Genomic DNA, 26,089 nt, shown 5'->3' with positions numbered 1-26,089 from the left:
AAAACCATGTTTTAGTTCTTCATTGAGCAAGTTTAAAGAGCTCTGCAGACAGATAAATGAGATAATGTTGTTTGCCCAAGTATGATACATCCCAGAGCCCAAGGTCATGTCTGTAAATGTGTCGCTTTGCTTGACCAATGGTTCAAAACTTTTTCAAAGCTATTGGATTGACAGTGAGACGGAACAGAGAAAATCCTCACATCTGAACGGCGGCAACCCCAAACGTTTGGGACTTTGCAACAACTTACTCGAATGATTCAAATAATGTTCTTTAAATTAACTTATTATTTCTGCACTAAATTAAACCTTAAATAAACAATTCAGAAACATATGCCCATGTTTACCAACAGTCTATGGTTTTTAACTGCTTCAGCCCTGAACAGTGCTCACTGTGGTTTGTATTTGACTGATGAAACAAAATGTCACTAGCTGTGTCAGTTGCTAGTTTGCATTTCCCACTTTATTTGACCAAATTTAGAAGGAGACATTTTTCCCTTATCACTGTGGTTCATCGCAGATGAACTGGGCACTACAAGAGAAGATAAAGGAAAAGGCTGTGTGTCAGAGAGAGAGAGAGAGAGAGGATGTGCATGTATCCATCTCTGTGGCATCTCTGCAGAGACAATCGTATCCAGCAGTACAGTGCTGGGAGCATTAGGGGAGCAATTAGCAGTGCCATGCGTCCTTTGTTCAGCTTAATAATCATTCTTCTCACCTACCATACCGCTATCTGTATTCTGCGACTTGAAAGATCCTATTGTAAGCGGAGAACCTCATTTCCCCTCTCCATGTCACCACCCACTCTCTTTCCATAGGTGGGGTTTCAATACTGGGTCACATCCAGAAAGAAAAACCCACAGACTGTGGGCCATATATACATTTTACACTGTTAAAACTATCAAATTCATTAACCCTAGTTGGCAATATGTTTAATTATCCAGAGAAGTGTGAGCATTCATGATTCTCTCCACCAACCACCCAGTTTCTACACAGCCTTCCCTTTACCACTGACAAGCTGCACTGAAGCACTTGGGATGAATGTAATGCTGAAAGCCACCTTGACCAAGGAGAATTCCAAAATTTTCCAGTCTTATCTCATTGACAACAGCTTCTGTGTCTTCATATATATAATAATCTATGAAATTACCAACAATTGCTCACCAGGAGCTAATTTCTCTGGTTATTTTCCATGGATCTCAGAGAGAAGCGTTTTAAGTAAAACTGAAGTTTATCTGTAAAGTTTGGGAAGGCTTGTTTGCCTTGACAGCTACAGTATAGCCGAATATCTGCAACAGAAGGGTAAAGGCCTACGGAAAAAGAATTTTCCTTTAAATGAGGAAATAATTTAGCTTGATACTGTCATGTCTGTCTAGGAAATATGAAGCTGCAGCCAGTAGCCACTTAGTTTTACTTCACACAAAGACTGGAAATATGGAAAAACCACCAGCCTGAATGTGTCCAAAGGTCAAACATTTGCGTATCAGCACTCTGTCACTAAGTAGTGCACTATATATTGTTACTTTAATCTGTGCAAAAACCAAAGTATCAAATTTGTCTACTGTGTGCTGAGTAACTGGGGCTTAATTGATGGGCTGTTTTATGGCTGGGATCGGTAACGTCTGGTAGTCTCTGCAGACTGCCTGGAAACTGCTCCCTCCTGCTTAACACAAACAGCATCTATTGCACGTCTGTCTATCCTGGAAGAGGGATCGCTGCTCTGTTGCTCAGGGTCCAATGGCAGAGGATGTCGTGAGCTGTAAAGATTGTAAAGCTCCTTGAGACATATGTGTGATTTATGAGATCTGGTGTATATAAATAATCTTTGCTATGGCTTGATTAATTCAATCATAAAATGAATAATCATCTTTCACAACAGCATTGCTTTAAACCAGCCACATTTTAGCAGTGAGTCTGGGCATTCCTACATCAATCTATCCCTAAACTCAAACCCCCCCTGCAGCCACTTAACTTTGCAGCATTGTTGCAAACTTGGTGCACGTACACACAAGCTCATAGATGTAACAGTTTACTACAAACAAAGTAAGAGCTTGGGTTGAGAAGGTTGAACGTAAGCACGCTAAGAGAGAAATGCTACCAAATCTAAAACACAGCGTAACTTTGCACTGCACAGACAAACTATACTGACTGTTTCTGTTTACACTGGCACACTATGATTATATAGTGAGGCATCCTATTGGGGGAGAGATTACTGTGGACAATCCTGTGCCAATCCTGAAACTATGAGGGACACTAAGCGTTTACTGAGATCACAGCCTTGTTGCCATCTTCCTCGGCAGAAGCCTGCCAGGAGCATCGAGTTCACTTACCTTGCTGCAAAGTTTAAGGAAACTTTAAAAAACAGATCTTTCATGCAGCTTCTGTCTACAATCGAGGACTCACTGATGTAACAAATGGCTAAAATATTAAGTGGCAAATCTGCCAGTTAGCCTTGTTAACCATGTATGTGCCAGAACAGCAAGGTTGAGAAATACAGCAACACTGAATAAGGTTCATTACGGACTAGAAAGCCTGCGGCAGTATAAGAGCACGGGTGTAAATTAGACCAAGCTGGGATAACATTGAAGTATTATAATTACTCTACAAGGAGAGGCTAAAATCCCGTTATTATTTATTAAGAACTAGAGTCCCAAAGATTTTGTCCAGGGATCCCAGGATCTGCAGGTGTGCCTTCAAACATTTATATTGTGCCTTACCTCTGTTGGCCATAGCCGTCTCAATGATGTCCAGTGTGGGGTCATCTTCACACAAATCATAGGGCATGTTCCCATCAGAGTTGACTGCCAGCAGATCTGCCCCACTGTGGGAGATGAGCAGATGTGGGATATAAATTCTCAGAGTTAATAAATGTTCTAATTGGACAATACCCATGGCAGGCTTCGGAGGAAAAGTAAGAGGAAAAGCCGTTTAATATTACACTTAATGGCACCATCTGTGATCTAAATGGACTGGATACTGACTTGCTAAATCTAATTTTATGGGATTTTCATATTCTTTTACAATGTTTCTTTACATCAGCAATGTTTTAATCATTGCAGTAAAACCTACATGCTATTACATATTCTGATCGGGTGTGAACCCTTCTACCCCTCACCAAATAAAAAAAAAAAGAGAGAAAAGTTGAAATCTGCTAATCTATAACTTAAAGTTTGATGGCAATGAGAAAATAAATTTCAGTTGAAGCACTAATTGATGATGCTAATTACATTCTTTGAATCCAGAACAAGTTGGCTTGTATTATTCTGTTTTTTTTAATGAGTAATTTCACTGTCGATAATGAGTCCAAGTGATATGATGAGTGGCTTGATGAGTGCTGCATGTCAGCAGATAGCAGCACTGTGTGTGTGTGTGTGCGTGTGCGTGTGTATATAATGTACAAACCCCAGCTGAGCCCTGAAGTTTACAAGTAGAGATGAGTGTGTTCACATGCAATATCTTAATTTGTCTCCAGCTGTGCACACCTCTGTACATGCAGATAAGGTCTTGCTGTTAAGTCAGACAATGTAATTAAATCCTAGATAAACGTGACTCTAGATCACATGATTATATGTACAGCATTTGTGCAGTCATATAAAGAGGACACTTTTGCCTTTGGAAAACCCTGGTGAGTGTTGCTGAATTAACTGCATTTGCATAACAAATTTGACTAATAACTCATTCTGTGCCATTTGTAAATGATTAAATGTCCTGGGACTGGGAGATAATTCAAATCAACTTTGTCTGAATTAATGACTAAAGTTCTGAACAAACTGCATTAAATGTCAGTTTATTAACAGTAACAAAGAACAGTTTGGCTGATGTGAAACACTTCACTGTAAATAAGCTGATGACTTTATATGTAATTTTCCATATCACTGAATGATGTACAATACACTGAAGCTGGAAAATATGCCTTAATTTAACTATGATGATTTCACTCATATCTTCCAGTCTTAATCTGTCACATGCTTCTTTCACATAACTGGAAAAAAAAAAATTATGCCATTTCTCTGCCATGGCTTGAACTCATTTTCTAATATGTTTTTTTTAAGAATTTATTTCCTTTATTACAATGTTGCAGTTTTTTCCCCACTGCTGTTGGTGTGGGCTTGGCATTTTCTCTACCGCTAGGGAGATTACTATCAATTTCTTCTTCTCCAGGTTGCATCCCTCAATTGGTTTTTCAAATGGGAAAACTCTCATTTCTCTTGCCCTCAATTCAATGAAACTATAATTCATAGGTTCCTCCAGATTGCCTACTATAGCCATCTGGTTGCATTTAGACCTGAATATATGATGCCTGAGTGTACAGTAACTTATGCCTGTTAATTTCAGACTTAAAGGGAAAGAAGGGCTCCTGCCCACTTCTCTCTGATTATTCATTGACTATTATTCATTAATGATACAAATCCAAATGTTAAATATAAACTGTAAACAAACTTGACTGACTTTCTTACAGATCAACTTTTTTTTATTTCTTGCATCTGATTTTGTCATCAGTGTATGCTGCAGTAAACACTGGCGTAGTGTCTGTGACTTACTGTGCAATGAGTATCTTTACCAGCCCTGCATGGCCACAGGTGGCAGCAGCGTGCAATGGCGTCCACAGCTCATTATCCTGAGCATTGACACTGGCTCCTCGATCCAGCAGGATCTTCACCATCTCCTCATAGTTATCTATACAACACTGCGTGAGGACAATGGGGAGGTGAGGGATAGGAAAAGAGAACAAATGTGTTAATTTTTGATACTGACACTTGCTGGTGTGATATCTTAAAAGTTCTAGGCACAGATGGAGTAAGAAGGGGGACAGGAAGTGAGTCAGAACAAACATAAGAAAGGAAGGAAAGCAGAGGCAGAAAGAAAGGATACATCAGATGGAAAAGGAAAGTGTAACAAGTCTGTCTGTTTTCAACTTGATCATTAATGAATGTGTTAAATCTTATGACAAACTGAGCTGAGCTGGATTGATAATGTACACTTCAGCAGCTTAATCACTGCAAGAAAATAATGAAAAGAGACTCATTTGTCACCACCAGTATAATCCATAATGAAGTCAAACTATATCTCTAGAAAGGTCATTTAAGAACATGTTGTTGAGTGCAGAGCTGAGAACACATTGAGCCAATTTGGACACATCTAGTCTGACATCTCAGTCACTGTGTGGGCTGTTCCCTGGACCTGAGACAAAACTGGAAATGCACCCATAACTCACACCCATCCACAGAGACGGAGACAAAAGCACAGAGGGACAGACAGTATTTTCCTTGTTAAACTGGGTGTGATTATAGGGTGGGGAGGAAGGAGATTTTTCCATGAAAACCATCCTCCAATCAAACTGCTGTCAGCAAGCAGCAGTTTTCCCCATCAGAGCTAATTGGTGCCAGTGTGGCAGTGCCATGCTGAGATCAAGACAGCAGACGTGAGAGAACAACAGCAACGAGAGAGATTGCAAGTAACAGACATGAAGTTAAAGAATGGGATTACTGTGTCACACTAGGATAATCAGAAAATTTAAGGATTTAGAACAAAAGCCTTGTTTCCAAAGTCTGGGAGAGAGGGGTATCTCAGCAAGGGACTATGTTATTATTTATGCAAGTAAAGCTGTGGGATTGAATCTGGTTCATCACATCTGTCTTATGTCAATAAACCCCCCCATCACTCGAGTCTATAGCTTCTTTTCTTTTTCCAGAAAAGCAGCTGGGTTTTCCCAAAGAGCGCTTTCACTTCCGTGAGATGCCACTGGAGTTTTGTCATTTATCTGCTCTCCGGTTTGAAGTGAAAGTGAAATGATCTGTACTCATCAACTGTATAATCTCCTCTGCCAAAATGACTGTTGTTAATCCCATTATGAGGCTTGAAGGTACTTTATTAAAATGAAAAGGGAAAATGAAAAAGGACTGGTATCACAGAAAGAAAGAAAAAAGTGAAAAATGAAAGAAAAGGACCAAAAAAAAAAAAATTACACACATTTTTAAGGTGCTTTTTCTGGTTAGGGGTCTGGGTTCTAGTAGCCTATCCAGGCATGTATTGTGAAGGAGGCAGGGTACACTCAGGACATGTCACTTACAGCGCTAGCATATCACAGAGTCTCGAGTTTTTCGCACTAATTCAAAGCTTAGTGGGGAGTATTTTATGCGGCTATTTCATCATTTACCTATGCTGGTAATACACAACCTGTCTGTGCAATAAAATAAAAAAGCCTTTTGTCTTTTAGTAGTTCAAGTATTAGTAGTTCAGTATTTATTTTTATGTTAGCAGTTCAACTAATGACAATCCCTTTCTAGAGCTGTGGGCAACAGAATGGCACAGTGCCCTAGAAAAACCTTCCTTTCTTCCTGTGGCAGAAAACATTTCCCCTCATCAGTAATATGTGGCCATCATTATTCATCTTATTAAAAGATAATATCAAAAAGTCTCCCACAAAATTCAAGGGAAAAGTCAGTGGACTTCCAAAAAGAAAGTTCATTGACTTGTCTAGAATAATACAAGACTAGAAATTGAAAAAAGATTATTAATATGGATAAATGACAAAAAGATGGGCAGCATGGTGGAGGAGTGGTTAGCACTGTTGCCTCACCGCAAGAAAGTCGTGGGTTCGCATCCCGGCCTTTCTGTGTGGAGTTTGCATGTTCTCCCTGTGCTTGCGTGGGTGTACTCCGGTTTCCTCCCACAGTCCAAAAACATGCATGTTAGGTTGATTGGTGACTCTAAAACTGCCGGTAGGAGTGAGTGTGAGTGTGTGAGGTTGTCTGTCTTTGTGTGTCTATATGTGGCCCTGCGACAGACTGGTGACCTGTCCAGGGTGTACCCCTGCCTTCCACCCGAGAGAGAGCTGGGATAGGCTCCAGCAGATCTCCGTGACCCTGAGCCAGGAAAAGCGGGTATAGAAGATGGATGGATGGATGGACAAAAAGATTGTAATGCTGGTTGTCGTTTCTTTACAATGCCTCCATCTTGGATACAGTAGGATACTACCAGATATTTACATGTATTCTTCTTGAAGCCCAGGTACAAATTCAGTCTCTGATTAGAGGCCTGTAACAAAAGCTATCTAGCATCTGCACAGATCCAAAGGATCCAGATTAATACCCTTGATTTTGAGACGCTGTAATGAACTTCTTCTAAAGATGTCCTATTCCCAAGAAGAACTTCTCAAATCTCTCACTTTTCTTTGAAAACATTGTACCATCCTCGCCATATAAACCTTGAGAAGTTGAGGTGCATGTGGAGAACATTTTTATTTTTCCATGGATTTACAGGGAGGTGCAACCTCCAGAGGTTTCCTCTATCTCAGAGTAGGCGCGAGAGCAAGTGAGGCAATAATACACAGAAAGAGACAAACATGAATATAAATCAACAGGATAGAAATGCCAAGAAAGAGAATGGGAGAGCAGATTAGAAAGTCACTGTGGGAAATGCAAACCACAACAAGTGACTGTTCTTCAGCATCATTAAAGCATCGGTTCGATTTGGTCCCTGCTCTCTATTGATTTTATACAATTAACAGAAAAACCACACCAGTAAAGAGTATGGAAAACTAAGTAGAAAGACTGTTTTCAATACAACATAACAGTAATTATATACACTTGTAAATTCTAAACATAGTAGCAATGGCTTTTTCAGACTTCATTACTGTCAAGTGTAATCCAGTTTCATGACAAACAACAAAATGTGACAGATGATTTCAAATAAAACCTCAATATCTCTTCTCAGTCACCTGTGCTCCTTCCTTCCTCCTACCCAAAAAAAAAACACAATGTTTAAGCAACAAAACAAAACAAAAAAAAAAAAACATCATTAGACTAGACGGAAAATGACTTTTTCATAATTCTCTGGAGTTCTCTTAATTCGACTGCCAGTGTCACTCAGATAAGGTGCCTCTGACGGGAGTGTGAGGGGGCTACATAAATTAATATACAACATAAGACAGGAACTGAAATTACTGCACAGATGTAGAGAACAGATAGCAGAAAGACAGATAAGAGGTGAAACCTGCATATGGAAAACAAATGCTGATTGAATGGAAACATGACTTCCTAACCAGCATGAGTAACATTTAAGTTTAGGTGAAAAAAAAAAAAAAAAAAAAAAAAAGATCTAAAATCTTTTTACATTCAGGTCTGATCTAAATTTATTGTCTGGGTACAATGATTCAGTATGATGAGTGGTACCAGCAGGTATGAATAGGATAGAAGGCTGCAGAAAAGGTGCCAATGTGTGGCATTGTTCAAACACCACACTTCTAAATTACTACTCAAATTGTTCTGCAAGTAATAAATCCCTGCTTTCATACGAGGGATTAAAAATACTGCCATCACTCATTGGGCTGTGCCACATTCAGAAACATTAATAAAGAATTAACTCCGATATATGCCACGTGCAAAATACATACTCGCTCAACTATCCATCCATTATCATACTAAAAGAATCATACTAAAAGCAGGCAGGCAGCATGAAAAAAAAAAAGAAGAAGAAATTAAGGCGACAGTATGAGAAGAGTGTTGTGTCTACATGACCTTCTAAAGCAGAAGTAATACTTTGTAGACGCTGGTTTATTTGTGACAAATAGTTCCTGTGTCGATGATGTCAAAAGAGTAACAGAAAACAGATTCAGAGGAAATGACAGAAGAGAATGAGTCAGACATTTCCTGATTTTTACTGTGTCGGCACTTGTGCAATATGAAAATACTACATTGGAGAGTTGCACATGTTGCTATTTGGAAATGGTCATTCAGAGAGCAAGTTATGGATTTAATTTTCTGTCTTGGGTCTGGTAATTGGCAAGCTTGAAGATATAATTCAGGAAAAATGAGCAGCCTCATAAAACTGACAGCAACAAGACACTTACACAAGCTTGTCAAAGACACACAACACACTGATGGATTAGCTCATTTCTATAGCTCGAGCCTGCAGCACTGGCATGACAGATGTTATCAGAAAAACCTATGAGACTGTGGCTTATCCACGAGCTACAAAATAGGGTAATCTCATAACCCACCTTCAGCCCAACCTGCTAATTGACTGCTAGTGCAAGGTCTTAGCTTTTCCTCTGCACAAACAAGCCAACTAGGCACTAAGCCCCCAGCCTCCCCCTGTAGATCTGCTGGATACAACCTCCACCGTGCTTGTTCTAGCAACAGCACAATGAAACAAACAAGGAAATAATGGGACTTTCATGAAAACTATTCATACAAAGATGGGAGTGTGGCTCAAACAAAGGACCAGCTTATGTCTGCGTGGCTGGAAAACAACAGCGACAGTCTTGCCGGGATGCGTCAGTGGGCTGAGAGGACCACGGTTTGGGTTGAGGAGCAAAATGACAAGGAAATAAGGCTGAGATTTTGACTGAGTGGCTGAAATTTGACCAGGATTAGTGCCAAGAACGGTTGTCAGTGACAGAGCTAGCACTGAAACTGAAATACTGAAGAGGTCAAAGCGAGGAGGACCGAGAGCAGGTGGCAGAGTATACATCTGGGACTGCAGGAGGTTAGAGGTTTAGAGGGGCCTTAAATTTTACCAGAACTTAATACTGCAAATCATGAAGCCTAAAGGGTTTGGGGTGAAGAAACTCAAGATATCAAGTTTAGCTGTTGAGAATTAGAACTAATGAATTGAATCTGAGCTGTGACATCGTTTGAATACACTTTTTTAAACCACTGCTGCATGTCTAGTTCTCTCCTTTTCTGTCTCTCCCCAACATACAGGGCATCAACACTAAATCAAATCACAATCTAAATGGAAGCTGCTTAATAAGAAATGGCACAGGTGCTGCAAGTGACATTACTCTCATGGTTATTACTGAATTTTGTGAGTTAAGTGTAAAGAACATGGCACTGAAAGGCTGGCAGGCCTAAGTCCTTGAAACCTGAAATAATTGAAGAGCTGAATGACTGATTAGAAATCCAAACACACGCAGGAGTGCTTGACATGATCAAATCCTGCATGTGATCATTACAGCCTGTCGCAGTCAACTCTGTATAAATATTTCAGCGACTGAACCACTGAAGTAAATGTGACTCCAGCTGTCTGTTGATGTTCTGGGTCATCATGCCCACTCAACCACACTGGGCAAAACAGATCTCAGAACCAAATAACAGCTGTGACTCGACCAAATACGGGACGACAACAAAACAGGTGCCTCTGGAAGCTGCAGGTAAGCACAGTGTCCTTCAACAAAAAATATCTACAACAGCAACCAACAACACATTGGTGCCTAAATGAAATTTTAACAACTTAAATTAGCTCACACACACACACACACACACACACACGAACAGCACAAGGTGTCATTTGTCCTTCATGTCATTCCAATGTCATCTTCCAAAATAAATACAGAAAATGATACATCTGTCAAAACAAAAACCATCAAGAGTGCTTTTATGAAGCATTAACTTGTTCTCAAGGGCTGACACGGTAAATACTGAAGGTGTGTGTACGTGTACGTGTCTGGGGGCACGTTCTGGCACATACAGCACCCCTGAAAGCCATCTATTGATTAATGTGTCATATCAGGGAGGTGAGGCCAACCCTAGATAGGTATGACAATTCATTAAGAAAAACATCACCACCACTTTCCTCTATTTATACTGCACCACCCCCTGACAGATATGTGTATGTGTGTGTGTGTGTGTGTGAAGACCTATTATCTGATATCTCACTCATCTCTTTTTTTCATTATCTATCTTTCTATCTGTTATTCTAGCTTCTGGCAACAGGGCAGTTTTCTGTGTATAGTACATGCATTTATTCCCCATGTGTGCTTCTGCATTGTGTCCCTGTCTGTCTGTGTGTATGGTGGCATTTGTCAAATTGTAGCACAAGTGAAAAGGTCTCATCCCAAAGACACTGTGCAGGCTGACCCATCGAAATAGCAGATTATCAGGTAGACACACATTCAGAGCCAAAAGGTCAATCTGATCTCTTGGCACCTAATGGTCCACAGCTTTTAAAATACCAGCCACTCCGGTGGTGACTGACGGACTTCAATTTTCTCTTCCTCTCTTCATTTCTCTGCTTCCCTGCAGGTGTTCGAATATTAGGCTTTAAGCAGCCAGGAGGGCAAGAGAGATGGCTGTGTTAGCTGAGGCACAGCAAAAAAAGGCAAAAGAAGGAGAAAGGGCACAAACTGTCAGAGGTACAGCACAACTGTAGAGAGAGACAAACGAGAAAAGAGGAAGGATAAAAGGCAGAGGTAATGAGCATCACATCCTGAAAAATGAAATAATTTTTCTTGAAAGCACAGCGAGGTTTGTGTATTTAATACAAAAATGTAACTCCAGTTCATAAGTTAAGAAAGCTCCGTGTTACACTTCTCTGCCAATAAAGATGCTGGACAGTCTGCTGGCTGAGTAATCAGCAGTTACCCAAAATATAACATCCTTTCTGCTTGGTTTGTCTGGAATAATAAAGTGCAGCTCTAGACCCAGGAAGTGAGACATTTCTTTTGATAGTTGTACTTGGGAAACATGTAGTTTCAGGTTATCTAGAATGAAAACAAACGTTTCCTGTACAAAGACAGGAACTAGCTACACATTAGATGGAAGATGTACAAAACCTTTGTTGTGTTCTAATGAGACATGCATAACATAATGATTACAAACAGTTTCTAGTGAAAAGTGATTTGGTAGAGATAGAAGTCTTGATGGCAGTAATGGCTCTAGTTAGCATGTGAAAATAGGTCTGATCTCCCATATCAATTTCCTACATCAAAATGAACTAATTTCCCTAATACCGGACTCATTTCCTTACTATGAAAAGTCATTTTTACAGTGTCAGAAAACCTCAACACTCTCTCCTGCTCCTGCACAAGGCCTTTAATTCCTGGTCTGGCCAACTAATCACACAAGGAAATGAATTTTATTTCACCTAAGACTAAGATGGTGATGGTAAAGTAGGACTTGGCTAATAAACGTTTAAAAATAAGACTGGGAAAGGGCAGGTCAAGCACCATTTGAAAAATAATACATTACAAATTATGTCCACCAAAAGGGATTTGTACTGTGTGCATCAAAATCATACAGAAAATGAGTTCAATTTTTCTACTGTTCTTTTTACTCAGGAAATCCACAGCATTTCGTTTAGTGGAATTAAAAACAGTGTTATATTTTTGAATAAATGGACAATGCATGATGAGTTTGCTGTTCAAAGCATTTAACACTGAAGCCGGACGGGCTCAAGCTCGAGATGTTTTAATATATTCTTGACGTCTGACATGCAACTAATAATCTAGTTACTTTTATTACTTTCAGTTTGAGATGAGACATTGATCAGTCAGTGCCCAGCTCCAAGGAAGAATATTGACAGAGAGACACATCAGAAAAATCAAGCATCAAGAGACCTGAACACACACAGTCTGACAGTCGTACCTGATGCAGGGCTGTGAGACCATCTTCATTGCAGAGGTCTGGACTCACATTGTTCTTCAGGAGGTAACGAACTGATGGAGGAAAAAAAAAAAAGACAATGAGGAAAAAAATTTAAATGCACTGGTACCATTTCTATCTAAATAATGGCTTATCTGCATTTTCATTTCATAAATTAAACAAAATTTAGAGGTCTCACTATTTTGCACATTTCACTTGCTCAGAACTGAAAATGCGAGGTAAGAGGCACACATGGTACGACAGTTCAGTTTAATATTTCAGAAAGGATGGGGTGATCCGCTGCAACAAAACACAGACTTAGGATAAAAGTGTAGCCAGATTCCACATAATTCAGTTCCTTTTAATTGCTCACGCAGCCCACAGGTGTAGCACGGCTTAACCTTCTGTGACATCCATGACATCACCATTTAATATGCAATCTGTTAATCACACTGCACTGCTGTGACGCACCCACGCAGGGACTTCAATCTCTCAAATTATCATCCTCCTGGGGATGTTACCCAAATGACCATGGAAATATTGGATGAAAGGTGGGTGAGGGGTGAGGTGAGGTGAGGTACGAAGGATTGGTGATGGATGATGTAATGATGCTTGGGATTACACTGTTTGTCTGCCTCATGGTCCAAACAGATAAACCCTCTGCCCAGACCGGAATTTAGAAAATATCAGCTTTTGCGGTCTGGACACTGGACAGCTGCCTGACTGCTAAAACCGATGTTCTGAGCAGGAAGCTGCAGTGATACTAAGGGTCACGTCATTATTATCCCTTGTTTTTGGCAGTGATGTCATATCTGCCTTTGTAACAGAGATTAAAAAAAAAAAATGCTGAGTGTTGAAAGAGAGATGAGAAAGATTTGGAATGATAGTTATCACATCTGGTCCCTTAACTGACAGAACAGTGGTCATACATCACATTTATGCACATTTAAAAGTCACAAGCGAATCATACTTGAACATCTTCAGCTTTTGGATTGTTGGTTGTTCAAAACAAGACGTGGGATAATAATTGTTTTTAACGAACAAATGATCAAAATAATCAGCAGTTTAATTAATAATTGTTAGCTGTGAGCCTACTACATAAAGGAGCACATTAGCAGAGCAGCAGCAGCAGCAGCAGCAGCAGCAGCTTAGTCATGCTTCATTGATTCACTTTACACTGTATTATCCATTTATATGGCTCTTTCTTTACATGCAGCTGCAATGGCAGATGGATTGTATGTATTTTGGGAAACTACACCTGCCTTCTTCAGGTAGAAATCTTTAAAAAGTTAAGAACACTGAGTTCCCAGAGGAGTGCCCATGATATGAACAGCATTTTTATGTGACAGCTAATGAAGACAATGGAGCAGATGTAAGCTACAGAGGTAGGCCATGACAACAAGCTGAATCTGATGAAAAACAACAGAAAGGTTATAAGGTTGTTTGACTTATGGACAGTGGCTCTGGAAGTGCTGTTTATTTTTCTACAACAATGTAGAACAATGAGAGTGCAGCAATCACCAGCTCTACTCCATTATACAACTGCCTTACTTCTGCATCTTTGAGACCTCTGTTAGGCTTCTGTAAGGCATCACTGTTGACATCTGTGATGTTTCACCTTGGCAGAACATTTTCAGTATAATCACAATCATCTACAGAGTCACTTCTACAACAGCAGTCTTTAAAGTCTAAGGCCACCAAACCAAAACCAAACAGAATGAGCTGCCGCAGCTGCCAAAGGTGACGGTTCCCTGTTCATACACAAGAGGGAAAAAGTGAGACATTACAGTGAGTGCTGAGAGAAATGGACCCAGGGTTATACAGTTCAAACACAGTCTGACTGCATGTGGTAAATGTCAGCCACCATCTCTGCTTTCCCCTATGTACTTGGAGAGCTGTATTGCAAATGAACAGCATACAGCCTCGATTGTAAACAACATCTCTGAGGGACTGTAGTACTAACATCACATTTGCAGCTGGCATAAGTTGCATCTTTTGTGATTTTCTTGTAATTAGACACAAAGGTTTTTCAACGGCCCTTCTAAATGTCATGTTTAGTTGCCTAAGGAGCTTATAATTGAATTTAAATTGGCTTGAACGCTGTATTTAAATAAACTATTTAGGGTTTCCAAAAAATAACTGACTAGTTTTATTTCCTTTCGCCCCAAGGAAACCACAATATGCTCTGTTCATTTTTGACTCATTAAGTTACTGTGGTATTTAAATTTATTTCTCTATTGTAAATTTTCAGCATAGCCTACATATGGTGAGTTGTAGAACTATAAATAGCTTTAATTTTTTTTCTGTTCTATTCATTCAGTCATCTCCACCAAAAAGAGCTCAGTCTGATTCATACCACAACAATACAACAAAGCTGCTACATAAGAAACCTTCCTACTACGCAACAAATTAAGCGACAAATTTGTCACTGTTCTAAGTCCTGAGGAAGAGACAAATAAATTTACAAAAAGAGAAAGAAATAAGTTTAAAAGGGGGTTTAAACAGCCACAGTATATCTCTACCAGTCACACAATATTATTTTAAAGCATTAAGGAGACCCAAGGTCAATAAAATGATTAATTCAGGACAATAAAGGTTTAGGTACTGAATTTGCTTTTATGACAAAGCCAGACAAGTTGTGTTGGTAAACATTTTTTTTCATTTTATATTTAAAAGAAACTCTTGAAACAGAGAGAAAAAAAAACTGACATCCAGATATAAATGCATTCAGGATCCATCAAAGACAGAGTTCCTGAGATGCATTCGTCACCATGAACAATGTAAATGTAATAAGTGTCTAATTTACACTGTTCCAACTTCAAGACAGATTTAACCTTTTCATTGTTGCTACTTAATTTACTGCAGCAATCGAATTACCACACTCATGAGTCACCGTCTGGATGTGACAGCTCAGGAGGTTTAATGAGTGAGTTTCAGGAGGTCAAGAACAGATTTTTATTGATTTCACCATCCAACATTCACCTTTGTTCTTCTCTCACATGCAACAATGTCAGAGTTCAGCTACAGTCACGCAGCCCGGCAGCTAGTGGTAATTCAGTGTTTTGTAGAAAGACACATCAGTAAAACATACTTATTTTAAATAACTTCGTGTTTCTTCTGTCCAAAAATATTTAAGAACCTCTTTTATATATAATACAGTACTTAAAATGTCTTTATAGAAACTGAACATCAGCAGCTTCAACTTTACTGGTAATTTTATGTCTGCAGTAAGATAAACACATACATGGACATGTTAAAAAAAAAGAAGAAGAAGGAAAAAAAAGTGATCCATCCAAAGTGATCCATCACTACTCCAGATGCATTGTACTGTAACAAACATTATCTCCACTGAGGGTGTATGGCTTAGAGCATGTAAAACAAAACTCTCTGTAGAGCAAATTAACAGTTGACTTCTACTTCAGTATTGCACCTGTCAAGCTTATTATGAAACTGGCTCTTTTACACAGACTGGCTCGCCAAGGTTGGATGTGACCACATAGAGCTTTCTGTAGAGTGGTGCAGACATAATATCCTGTCACTCTGTCTCTTACGCTTGCTCATCTCAAGGCCTCTTGGGAGACATTATATACACGTCGAAGCAGAGTGAATGGCTGTCTTAAGAGATACAAGGCATTTAAAGAGTTTGAAGGGTAGTGTATTTCTCTTAGCCTTTTGAAAACCAATGTGTTTATTTGCTCTAATGTAAGATATGTATGTGTTAGCATTTCTGGCTAACTAGTTTACACCAACATTAATCTCCCAGAAAGGAGTTCAACACAAACCCGTAAAGAAAGACAAACAAGAACACGTTTCAGCAACTTACATAAAAAGAAAACTCAGCAAGTAGTTGCAGTGCTACTACTACAGTAGGCCTGAAAGGTTGCCTAAAAGGTTTGAGGATCTGAAATCTCACCAATCTCACAAAACTAAATAACCTCTAGTCCTGAAAAATATATGTAAATAAAACAAAAATTCAATTTTCCAAAAGCTCCTTTGCTCTGATCAGATAACAAAAATCTCATTTCTGTTGCATGTAGCCTGAATAAAACTATATTGTAGCATAACTGAAAACAATCCAGAGGTTTGCACTTTTGTATTAAGTAGAACAATGAGGTAAAAATAAATAAATCAGGATGAAAGACGGTCTCCACGAGCACCAGCACTAAATAAAAATGACCCTTTTCACTTCTTTGCTGGAACGCCTTACTAATTAATATCTATTAAATACTGACTGGGGTTGCATCAACAAACCATTGCACGTCATATCTCATTCACATGGGAAACCCTCAGGTGTGTGTATGTTTTCTTCCGCATGAACATATTGACCATGCACACAACGATATAAAACACATTTTGTCCCATTGTTTGAGACTGAAAAAGCAATCAGAAGGTGACAGTTGTCTAATGGTGTCTGTCAGAAGCAGAAGCCAAATTGCTCTGCCTGCTCTTCAGGCTGGAAATTATACATTTTAAAATATGTGCTGGAAACCAGAGTGAGATTAACGAATGCAGGCAGCACAGACACGTTCACCAACAAACAGCTCAATATTTGATTGCTTTCAGTCAGGCAATAAAATATATGCATTGGTGCTGAATTGCTTTCCCTGTTTTAAAAAAAAAAAAAAAAAAAAAAAAAAAAAGTATGGCCATCGATGCATTAGTTAAGATGAAATGGATTTGAGTTATGGCGTGTGATGTATCCAACGATGTAAAGAAGAGAGCAGTAATGGGAGATTTGTAAACAGCTATAAGAGAAAGAGGCCACTTTGAAAAATACACTGTCATAAAGTTGTGTTCTTAATATTGATGAAGGTTTCTATTGCTCTGTTTTCTTTCTATTCTTAATGCATATTTTATATTGTGGTTTGTTGTTTGCCTTTTTTCATGTCTGGGTGGGATATTTGGTTTTTGTTTTCGATCTGTAGTCTGTCTGAACCAGTTTGTCTAAACAACATTCAATAAAGTGCTTATGAAATTCAAGTTACTTGCCTTTAATGTAATATTCTGCAGTTACAATATGTTGCGTGTGCATGAGCATACACACACCAAAGTGTGTATATGACAGAGCAAGAATGTTTTTTTTTTCAGAATGATAGGGCCCTTTATCATGTCAAAACCTCTCATACAGATGCAGACATACAAATGCATCTGTACCAAGGCAACTTTAGAATCAATTTTTCTGTTGAAAGACCTGAAATATTTTTTTTATTCCTTTATAATGGAAAAAAAGTGAGCAGACATTATCGCCAAACAGAAACAAATTAAATTTTCTCAGCAAATCTAATCACGAATGTTCCTGCACACTTTATATTGTACAGAAAAGCAGTCAGTCCCAGTGTTAGTAGGAATATTTATTAAATTTCAAATAACAGAATATTTTAGTTTTGCATATAAATGCATTCCTTTTTTCTTTTCAGTTGTATTTATTTACAGTATGTGTTGCTATACGGTGCATTTATGTATGTATGTGAGTTTAAAAAAAAAACCCTCTAGGGCAAAGCTCTGATTTTGTTTGTCTCTCGATCTGTCTCTCTCACACATTTCCATTTTTTGTGGGGGCATTACATTTTCTTACGTTCATTTTCTAGTGACTGGCCCTAACCTTAACCATAACCACTACCTGCCTAACCCTAACCCTTACTGTAAACTAAACCTTACTCTGTTACTCCCCACGTTTCACTGTATAAACAGGTTTCAGTGCCCAGAATGTAGAACAAAACATGGTGAGCATACGCATATACAGTAGGAACTCATAAATGACACAGTTCAAACACAATCCCACCCTGCTAAAAGATTTATGGCTGAAACATCATGTCATTTGAAATGGAAAACACAGAGCACACATTAAAACTAAAAACAACAGACAAACAAAATCCTTTCAGAGGCAAAAACTAATTAACACAATGTAATTAACATAACTTTTTGGACACATTAGCTTCCACAGGGGAGAGACTAATGATGCCTGAACCTCGGAAATCTGTACAATTACAAACACTGATAAAATGTCAATTAGTAGCTTCAATCAGCTTAAGCAGAGGTGTGGCAAACAACACTATATGATCAAAATAATCAACACAAATTTTCTGTAAGTCTACTAACTGACTGAACATTACAGTTCTATTTGCATTGTTAAGCATCACACAGACAGATGCTATGGGACCAAAGGATGCAAAGGAAAAGAGGGGACAGTAAAACAGAGTTGGAGCTAGCAACACGAACACAATGAATGTGATTCCTATCTCTCTGTACCACCACCCAGTCGGTCCATGTAAATACGCAAACACAAAAATCTTTAAAAAGCAATCCATTACATTGACGGGTCACCGTGGTGATTATCTATCACCACACAAGCCAGTAAAGCTGCAGAAATCTCAAGCATGTCTTCCTGGGCAGGTCCCATAAATTCCCATTGAGGGAGGAGATGGAGCTGGACGAGATGCTTCCCAAAAGATAAAAGATACATCAACAAACAGCACCACAGGAAGAGAAACCCACCCTTCCTTCCTGTTATCTTACAGTGCCTCAACAATTCTGAGTGTGTGCGTGTGTGGAAACAAATCCCAAGTGAATGAGCATAGAACATATAACAGTTATTTAGGTCACAGCGTTCCTGAAAGCTAGAGATTGATAAGATTTTTTTAATACAAACAGTAATGTGGACTCTGAAGTAGAACCAAGGTATGAATACTATTCTATAGTTTTCTATGACTGCTCTTATTACAACTGTAAAAACTTTTATACTGTAGTGTGCACCTATCAAAATAAAAGTGACAAATGGAGTAATCGCATTTTTACTTAATGGTGCACTATCTTCAGGTCAAAATTTAATATTGTGGTTTACGACCAAATACCAAAAGTAATGATGTTCTCATCAGTCTCGACCGATGAACATGGTAAACAATATGCCTGCTAAATTTTAGTGTTAGCACTGTTCGAAGTACTGATATATGCCTGAGTACAGTCTCACAGAACCACTAAGTTGGCTCTTTAGCTTTGTTTTAACGAATGTGCTGTTGTTACAGATATCACCTTGTAATCATGCATTAGACAGAACGTTTCCGTCATGTTTAAGTAAGAACTGTACACTACATAGCTTTGTGGTTAAGGATCAGTATTAGGCAGCTTTATTTCCTAAAAAAAATATATATTGTTTTGATGTAAATAATCTGTGAAGCTGTGATTTCATATACCTGCTCCACAGACATGGTTCTATGATGTATTTCATATACCTGTTGACACTGAAGGGTCAGTTCATATCAGATTATGTCACCGCAGCTTTCTAACCTTCAGGCAAACTTGGATTTAACCTAACAAAGTCAAATTCAGACACTGAATTTTAAATATGTCTTTTTAAAAGCCTGCTTTATGCTGTCAGTTACTGTACCACACCATACACATTGAGTGAGAGTTATTATAGACCGTATCAGATCACATTGTGAAATTGAGTCTCTTGTACAAGTACCCCTGTGGACTCATATTGCACAGCCAATGGCCACTGATAAGGTGGAATCCCTGGCGAAGTGAGGATCAAGCGAGGAATGCGATATGAGAGGGGATTTGGGAGTTCAGATGCAAGGAAATCCAAGTGGAGAATTGATTTTCTTTCCAAAGTATTTCTCTTTGTTATAGTGAAGAGGCAAATATTTGTTGTGCAGCAATAACAGCTGTCACACAGTCTCTCAAATCACACCAACTGTTTGATACTGTACCTGCAAGACAATGGCTTATGTTACATACCTAAAATGCCACTATGGTTTATGACCTGTCTAAAACAGTGATATCCTGGTAAAAATATTTTCCACATGGTTCATTTGAGGCTGCTCAGTAATTTTAAGTTGTCTCAGCATGTATTGACACACACAACATTTCAATAATAATAATAATGAAGATTTTTTTTGACTAATTAATTGCTAATTGCAAAGGGTTGATATATTGCACATGCATATCAGTTCCTGCAAATGAGATAATTTAATCTTTGAACAACCAAGGAGCTCTAAACATAGCAAGAGCACAGCAGCTTTCAGAAAATATTTGTGTTCCCAATATTCTTCAGGCAAGGTAAGGATTCTCAGTCTTTCTGTCGGCTGTGCAGAAACTAGGCCACTTGGCACGTCCATAAGTAGCAGCTAAATGACATTGGTTTTAGTAGGACATTAGGAGAGAAGATCATTGATATAATTAGCATTCCACTGTGTTTTATAATTATCCTGCACATGATGAGCTATTAGGAGACTTTAATTGTATGTTACGCTACTTTAACAGATGTAGTTGGATAGCACAGCAGGCAAGGCAATTGGAAGACACAACAACTCGTGGACTGGGATGCAGCAGGTGTTCTCTAGGTCACCGTGAGCAAATTAAAACTGGAATAGAATAAACCAAACATACTCCAACAATCCCAGGTTTCAATTTGGAAAGATAATTGGTGTTTACTCTAAAATCTAAAACCATTTAAGGCACTCTTAATAATGTAATTAAGGGACAGATCCTTCTGGTGGCTCATTGACATTGTGGAGACAAAGACAAATCACAGGCATTGTTTTGTTGTTCAGTAAATAAAGCTCATACCTTCATTAGATTAACTCCAAGTCCATAAACCCCCCTTTTAAAAAATTGAATTATTTCCCATATGACACTGCCAGCCGTGTCTGGGTTTCTGTTTAGCTTTAAAACAGAGAGCTGTTCATTCAAACTAATTAAAGATCATACTAATAGCATTCGTGGATATCTTTTTAACGCAATATCCTTGAGCCTTATCTTGATGATAGTAATTATAGAGAGACTGTGATCATTTGCATGTAAACATGAAAATGTCTAGAGCCATGCTACAAATCTCTGAGGCCATTCTTAGGCACAGTGGTGGTTCAATCCAAAAGCTAACATCAACACAATAACACATACAATGTTGAGTGTCTACCATCTCGGTTTAGTATGATAAAATGCTAACTTGTATTAGTTAATACTAAGCACAAACCATGAAAATCTTTAGAAAAGGTTTGACAGTCCACTGAGTCAATTTTGGTGGCACCTAGAGAAATGTCAGGGGTCCGAAAATCCAAGGACATATCCACTAATGACCCTAAATATCTGCACCAAATTTCATGGCAGTGTATCTTGTAGTTTAGATTTGGCAGACTGGACTGAAGTGATGCACTGAAAATTGCCGGCCTTAAAGCTATGACATAAGCGTGGCTCAAAATATATGTGAAACAAAATAGTCAAAAGATCAACTTTTACTGACCATTTACTGTGGCCGGCCTTATAAATGCTGAGACAAGGAACCACAGCAGCCTTCATAATTAGTCATATAAGCGCAGAGTCACATCATATCAGACAGAGACAGACAGGGGCAGACAAATCCATTAAAAAAAATAAAACAAAAAAAACTTAATACTTGTGTCCTCTCTAGCAATCTTCTAAAGATGAAAATAAGCTTCTCTAAGCTCCTATAATAGGTCATCTGTTTTTTTTTTTTGTTTTTTTTTTTTAATATTCCACAAATCTACTGACACAATCAAGAAATCCTGTGGCCAAAAACTCAGGTTTTAGACAGCATTTCATTTAAAAGTAGCTGGTTAAGTCTGGGCATGCTCATGTTCAACAGGATTAAACAAAGAAAACGGTAACATTAGGCAGTTACGAAAACAAATATTAGTATTGCTTGTCTCAGTAATAATCTGCCCCATCCATTTAATTTCAGCATACTTGCTTATAAGGCCTAAAGATAGTAGGCTTGTACTGCTTATAGTTAAATATAGGGGGTGGAACAAAATAACATAATAAACTACAGAGCCCAGCCTGAGAACCTGAGTTGCATGTGCCCTGACACATCTGAGCCAAAAAAAAAAAAACAACAACCAGCAACCAGCTCAGTGTTAAGTTCTGGTCACACCAGAGAGTGGTGATGTAAAATTACCACTCACGGTTAAAGGTTTAGTCCTAGTCTGTCTCTCTATTTTCCCTCCACTGTTCCCATGTATCGCCTCATTCAGTCAAATTAGGCTGTCTAAAAATTGTAAACGTTAACATAGCTTGGCTGCTGAAGGGATGATAAGTTCCCACAATTTTTTATTTTACAAGTATTTTTACCATCAACTCCTCATTTGTCTTGGTACCATTTCTCAAATGTGAAGAAGGTTTTATTCAGACAGGGGATGTAAAATAAAACTACTAGACTCTAATAAGCCACTTTGGGATCATGAGCTACAGTTCACACGAAATACTGACTTTTGATGGTGAAATGCAACTAATGACTTCCAATATTGTAACTTCCTACATTTTAGACACTAGCCCCTCTCTGTCCACTTTTAAACCAGCACTGTCATGGCTGGTTTTCCCAATTTGTAAATGTTGCTGTGACCAGACCTCTCAAGATGCAAGATCCACTAAATGCTGGTTCAATCAGGAAATTTTTTAAAAAGTGCATCCAGGTGATTTTACCTCTAATGTATGATAGCAATTTTCACAAACACATAAAATTAAAAGTGAATGTTAAAATGTGCTTATAGAGTCTAGCCTTACCAGTCTAAGTGTTGTTACTAATGCTGTTTCTGTTTGGTTTGCTGAGGTCTAATCCTCACTGGGTAATCCTGAATCCTATTGCAGGATTCCTAGTGGAGGGCTGTTCATTCACCACGAAGGGGGAGGTGGTGAGCAACTGGACGAGGTTATAAGCTGGTTTGGAAAGCATGGATGAGCAGTGGGGTGCTGAACAGGCATGCGGAGGGATTGGCAGCGGTGGATCAAGCCCAACTCGCGGTGCCACTTAATCGCCTCCAGCAGGCCAGAGTGCAGGCAGGTGGGCTTCAATCACTGATGCTGATAAGGTGAGGAGGTTGAGAGTCTGCATGAGATGTGGACTTGATTAGAGACCTGATTAGAGATGACGTGTTGTCACTGTAAGCAAAGCTGTGCATTTTTCTCACCATGATACATTAAAACAACTAAACCTGTTTGGGTTATTTCATCAGATAGTAATGCAAAAAATAAATTTACTAATAGTTCCCAGCTGCTCTTAATACTTTAATCATGTGTCACAAATGTTTAGATTTAGCCATTATTAGTCATTGGTCCTTATTCAGAGGTGCTACTTGGCCCCACTTCCTAAGAAATAAAATAGGTTATTCAAACTAAATGACAAAATATGCTGTTTAGCCATGTTCTTAAGAATGGCACTGAAGCATTTTCTGATCTTACACCCCTATGAGCAGGATGACATCTTTCTTCTTTTTGTGCTTTCCAAAAACACTTACAAATGGTAAAAATCCATCCTCTGATGAAGACTACAATTTAGGTTCAGCTAGTTTAATTATTGTATTCTTATTGTAGTGAATGTATTCTGCTAACAACTACTGCCTGTGTATCCATACCTGCTTTGACCTATTCTCCACTGTTCAATGATACATCACTCCATACTGTCACACTGGGTGACATGTTCCTGACTTTTTTATAACACCTCCAAAGATTAATAATGGCAATCACTTTCACACTCTGGAGACCAGCTGATGTAAGATAGAGGTCAGTGCACGTGCATGGGAACACAGTTCTGTTTGCTTTGTTACCTTGTTGAGCTACATATTCTATATATTCTATAGAATTAAGAAACATGTGTTGATTATGATTTGGATCCCACCATTTCACTTTAACAGTTTTACTTAAGGGCAGATTAGCCCTGCAGTGACCATATCTGACAGCCTTCCACATATTATCCCATACGACTGCAGCAGCAACATCAGTAGCGATAATGCACGATTTGTGACTGTGCAGAGGAGTAGCTCTGGGCCATGGCTGCCTGGACCTCTCTGTCTGCCTCAGTTACCATGGAAATAGGAGTTAACTTGAGAGTTAGGGCTCTCCCTGGAGCTTTGACTGATGTGGAAGTAGGGAGAGACGGAGAAGTAGTTCTCAGCGAGCTCCCTGTCAGATTACCACTTAGTGCAGCACTCTTATCAAAAGATGGAATTTAAACCAGCACATGGTAATATTGAAAACAACAAATTTTTAATGTATGTGAGCCGAACACATCAGGAAGACAAATAAAAAGACGATGATGAAAGCTTTTGTTAAAGTAGAGGGTGCAATGCAGCAATCCGTTCAATAAATAACACTTAATTGCGTTGTGACAGTTACACAACCAAAGAACATGTTCAATTACGAAGCTAAATAAACCAAATTCTGATAATTCCACAGTTCAGTGCATCCTGCCACTGACAATATCACAAACATTTATGCCCCTGTACATACAAGTTCAACAAATCACACTACTTTCTTCAGCACTGTAAATCCTAAATGATGTTACATGGCCAGAATGAGTCAGTCATCACTGCCCAGGCTCGTGAACTAGCCTGGCAAAGAGGAGACAGCAGTGCCAGTGTGTACCAGGCAGAGCAACAACGCCTGGAAGAGCCCAGTCGGACACGCTCAAAGACACAAACACAGACCAAGAGACCAGCAGCAAAAGGAGGCTGGCAAAGAGCAGAGTTGCCTGAGACTCCATGAAAACTGCACTAATTTCAAAGAGCTGACAAAAAACACAGAAGGAAATCTCAAGTTCACAATGTAGCAGTAGATATGGTAAGGATGACAAGTCCTTAGAAAGCAAAGTCTCATTTATGTTACGTCAGGAGAGTAAGTCTAGTCCTAATCACGTATTTACCAAATCACATTTTGGTAAATACGTGCTGAACACGGACACTGTACATTTTTAGCTGTATTTCTGATCCCTGTCTTTGTCACAGCTTTGCTTAGAGCATGAAAAGAACAATGCCACTTGAGTAATCAACCACCCAAAAATGTCATAAAATCAGTGGCAATGACACCAAGAGCTGGTGGTGAAGGACCCTTGATTTGAAGTGACACAGCTTCAGTTTTGGAAGGAAGGAAAGATACAAGGAGATGATTGCACTCATCCCTACGAATGAATAAATGAGTAAAGCATCCAGAAAATACCATATGGTATTTTATGTGTTGGCAAATTACATGCAGCAAATGCAGATTTTTTGCTTGACAGACTGAACTGAGATGCAAGTCATTTAAAATTTCAGTGACCATCTGAGCTCAGAGGACAGCAAACTGGCTGAGAGACAGTTAAAATCCTTTGGGTCAGTGATCAAATTACATCTTTTAGATGTTAAGCTATGTCCTGCACTTTTTCACTTCAAAATGTCTTAGACTTCTCACTCGGTGTCAGCTGGGAATGGCTCCAGCCAAGCGGTAGATAAGCAGTAGATAGTGGAGGGATGGATGTTTTAGATACCATAATTCTTCAGGTGTAAGTGGTTACCCACATACCTGTGTCCTAACAGAGTTCTTATTTGTTGTTTTTATGGACACATTACACTACAGATGTCAAAGGTCACATGGTCTTAGGTGAACAACCTCCTACTTGGGATCGCTATTTAGGGGGGAAAAAAATCCTGACTAGAATCCTTTACGAAATATTATTAAAAATTTTTTTAAAGTGTGTTGGCTGGTTACATGTTTTTTCCATTTTCAGAATATACCTAAGGACTCACAATCTACAATCATTATTTAACAGGAAAAAAAAGAATATGGGGAAAAAAAAAAAAGATGAGTACACATTAAATTCTGCATGCCTGAAATGAGTCCCTGTCTCTCATCATATCATGGTTCTTTATAAGAGATGTAATATTTTTACAATGTTTGAAAGTATTTGAAAGGAGTGCTGGATAACAAGCTCCAGGCAGCTTTTACTGGCTGGTAAATCT

The 26,089-nt window shown here is 38.8% G+C and overlaps 1 protein-coding gene across 2 annotated transcripts in view; it reads right to left on the bottom strand.

Moving 5' to 3' along the window:
- The window catches only part of ppp1r16b (protein phosphatase 1, regulatory subunit 16B), a 64,520-nt gene that overhangs the window by 7,895 nt on the left and 30,536 nt on the right, over nt 1-26,089 (bottom strand). For both annotated transcript variants that reach the window (XM_026307694.1, XM_026307695.1), the window contains exons 3-5: nt 12,366-12,436; nt 4,539-4,684; nt 2,715-2,818 (exon numbers count right to left, since the gene is read on the bottom strand). In XM_026307694.1, coding sequence (XP_026163479.1) covers nt 2,715-2,818; nt 4,539-4,684; nt 12,366-12,436 — 321 coding nt within the window. The remainder of the gene's footprint in view (nt 1-2,714; nt 2,819-4,538; nt 4,685-12,365; nt 12,437-26,089) is intronic.

Source organism: Mastacembelus armatus, chromosome 5 (genome assembly GCF_900324485.2).
Source record: "Mastacembelus armatus chromosome 5, fMasArm1.2, whole genome shotgun sequence".
NCBI lineage: Eukaryota > Metazoa > Chordata > Actinopteri > Synbranchiformes > Mastacembelidae > Mastacembelus > Mastacembelus armatus.
The sequence above is the reverse complement of the archived record's forward strand: the minus strand, read 5'-3'. Positions and strand labels throughout refer to the sequence as shown.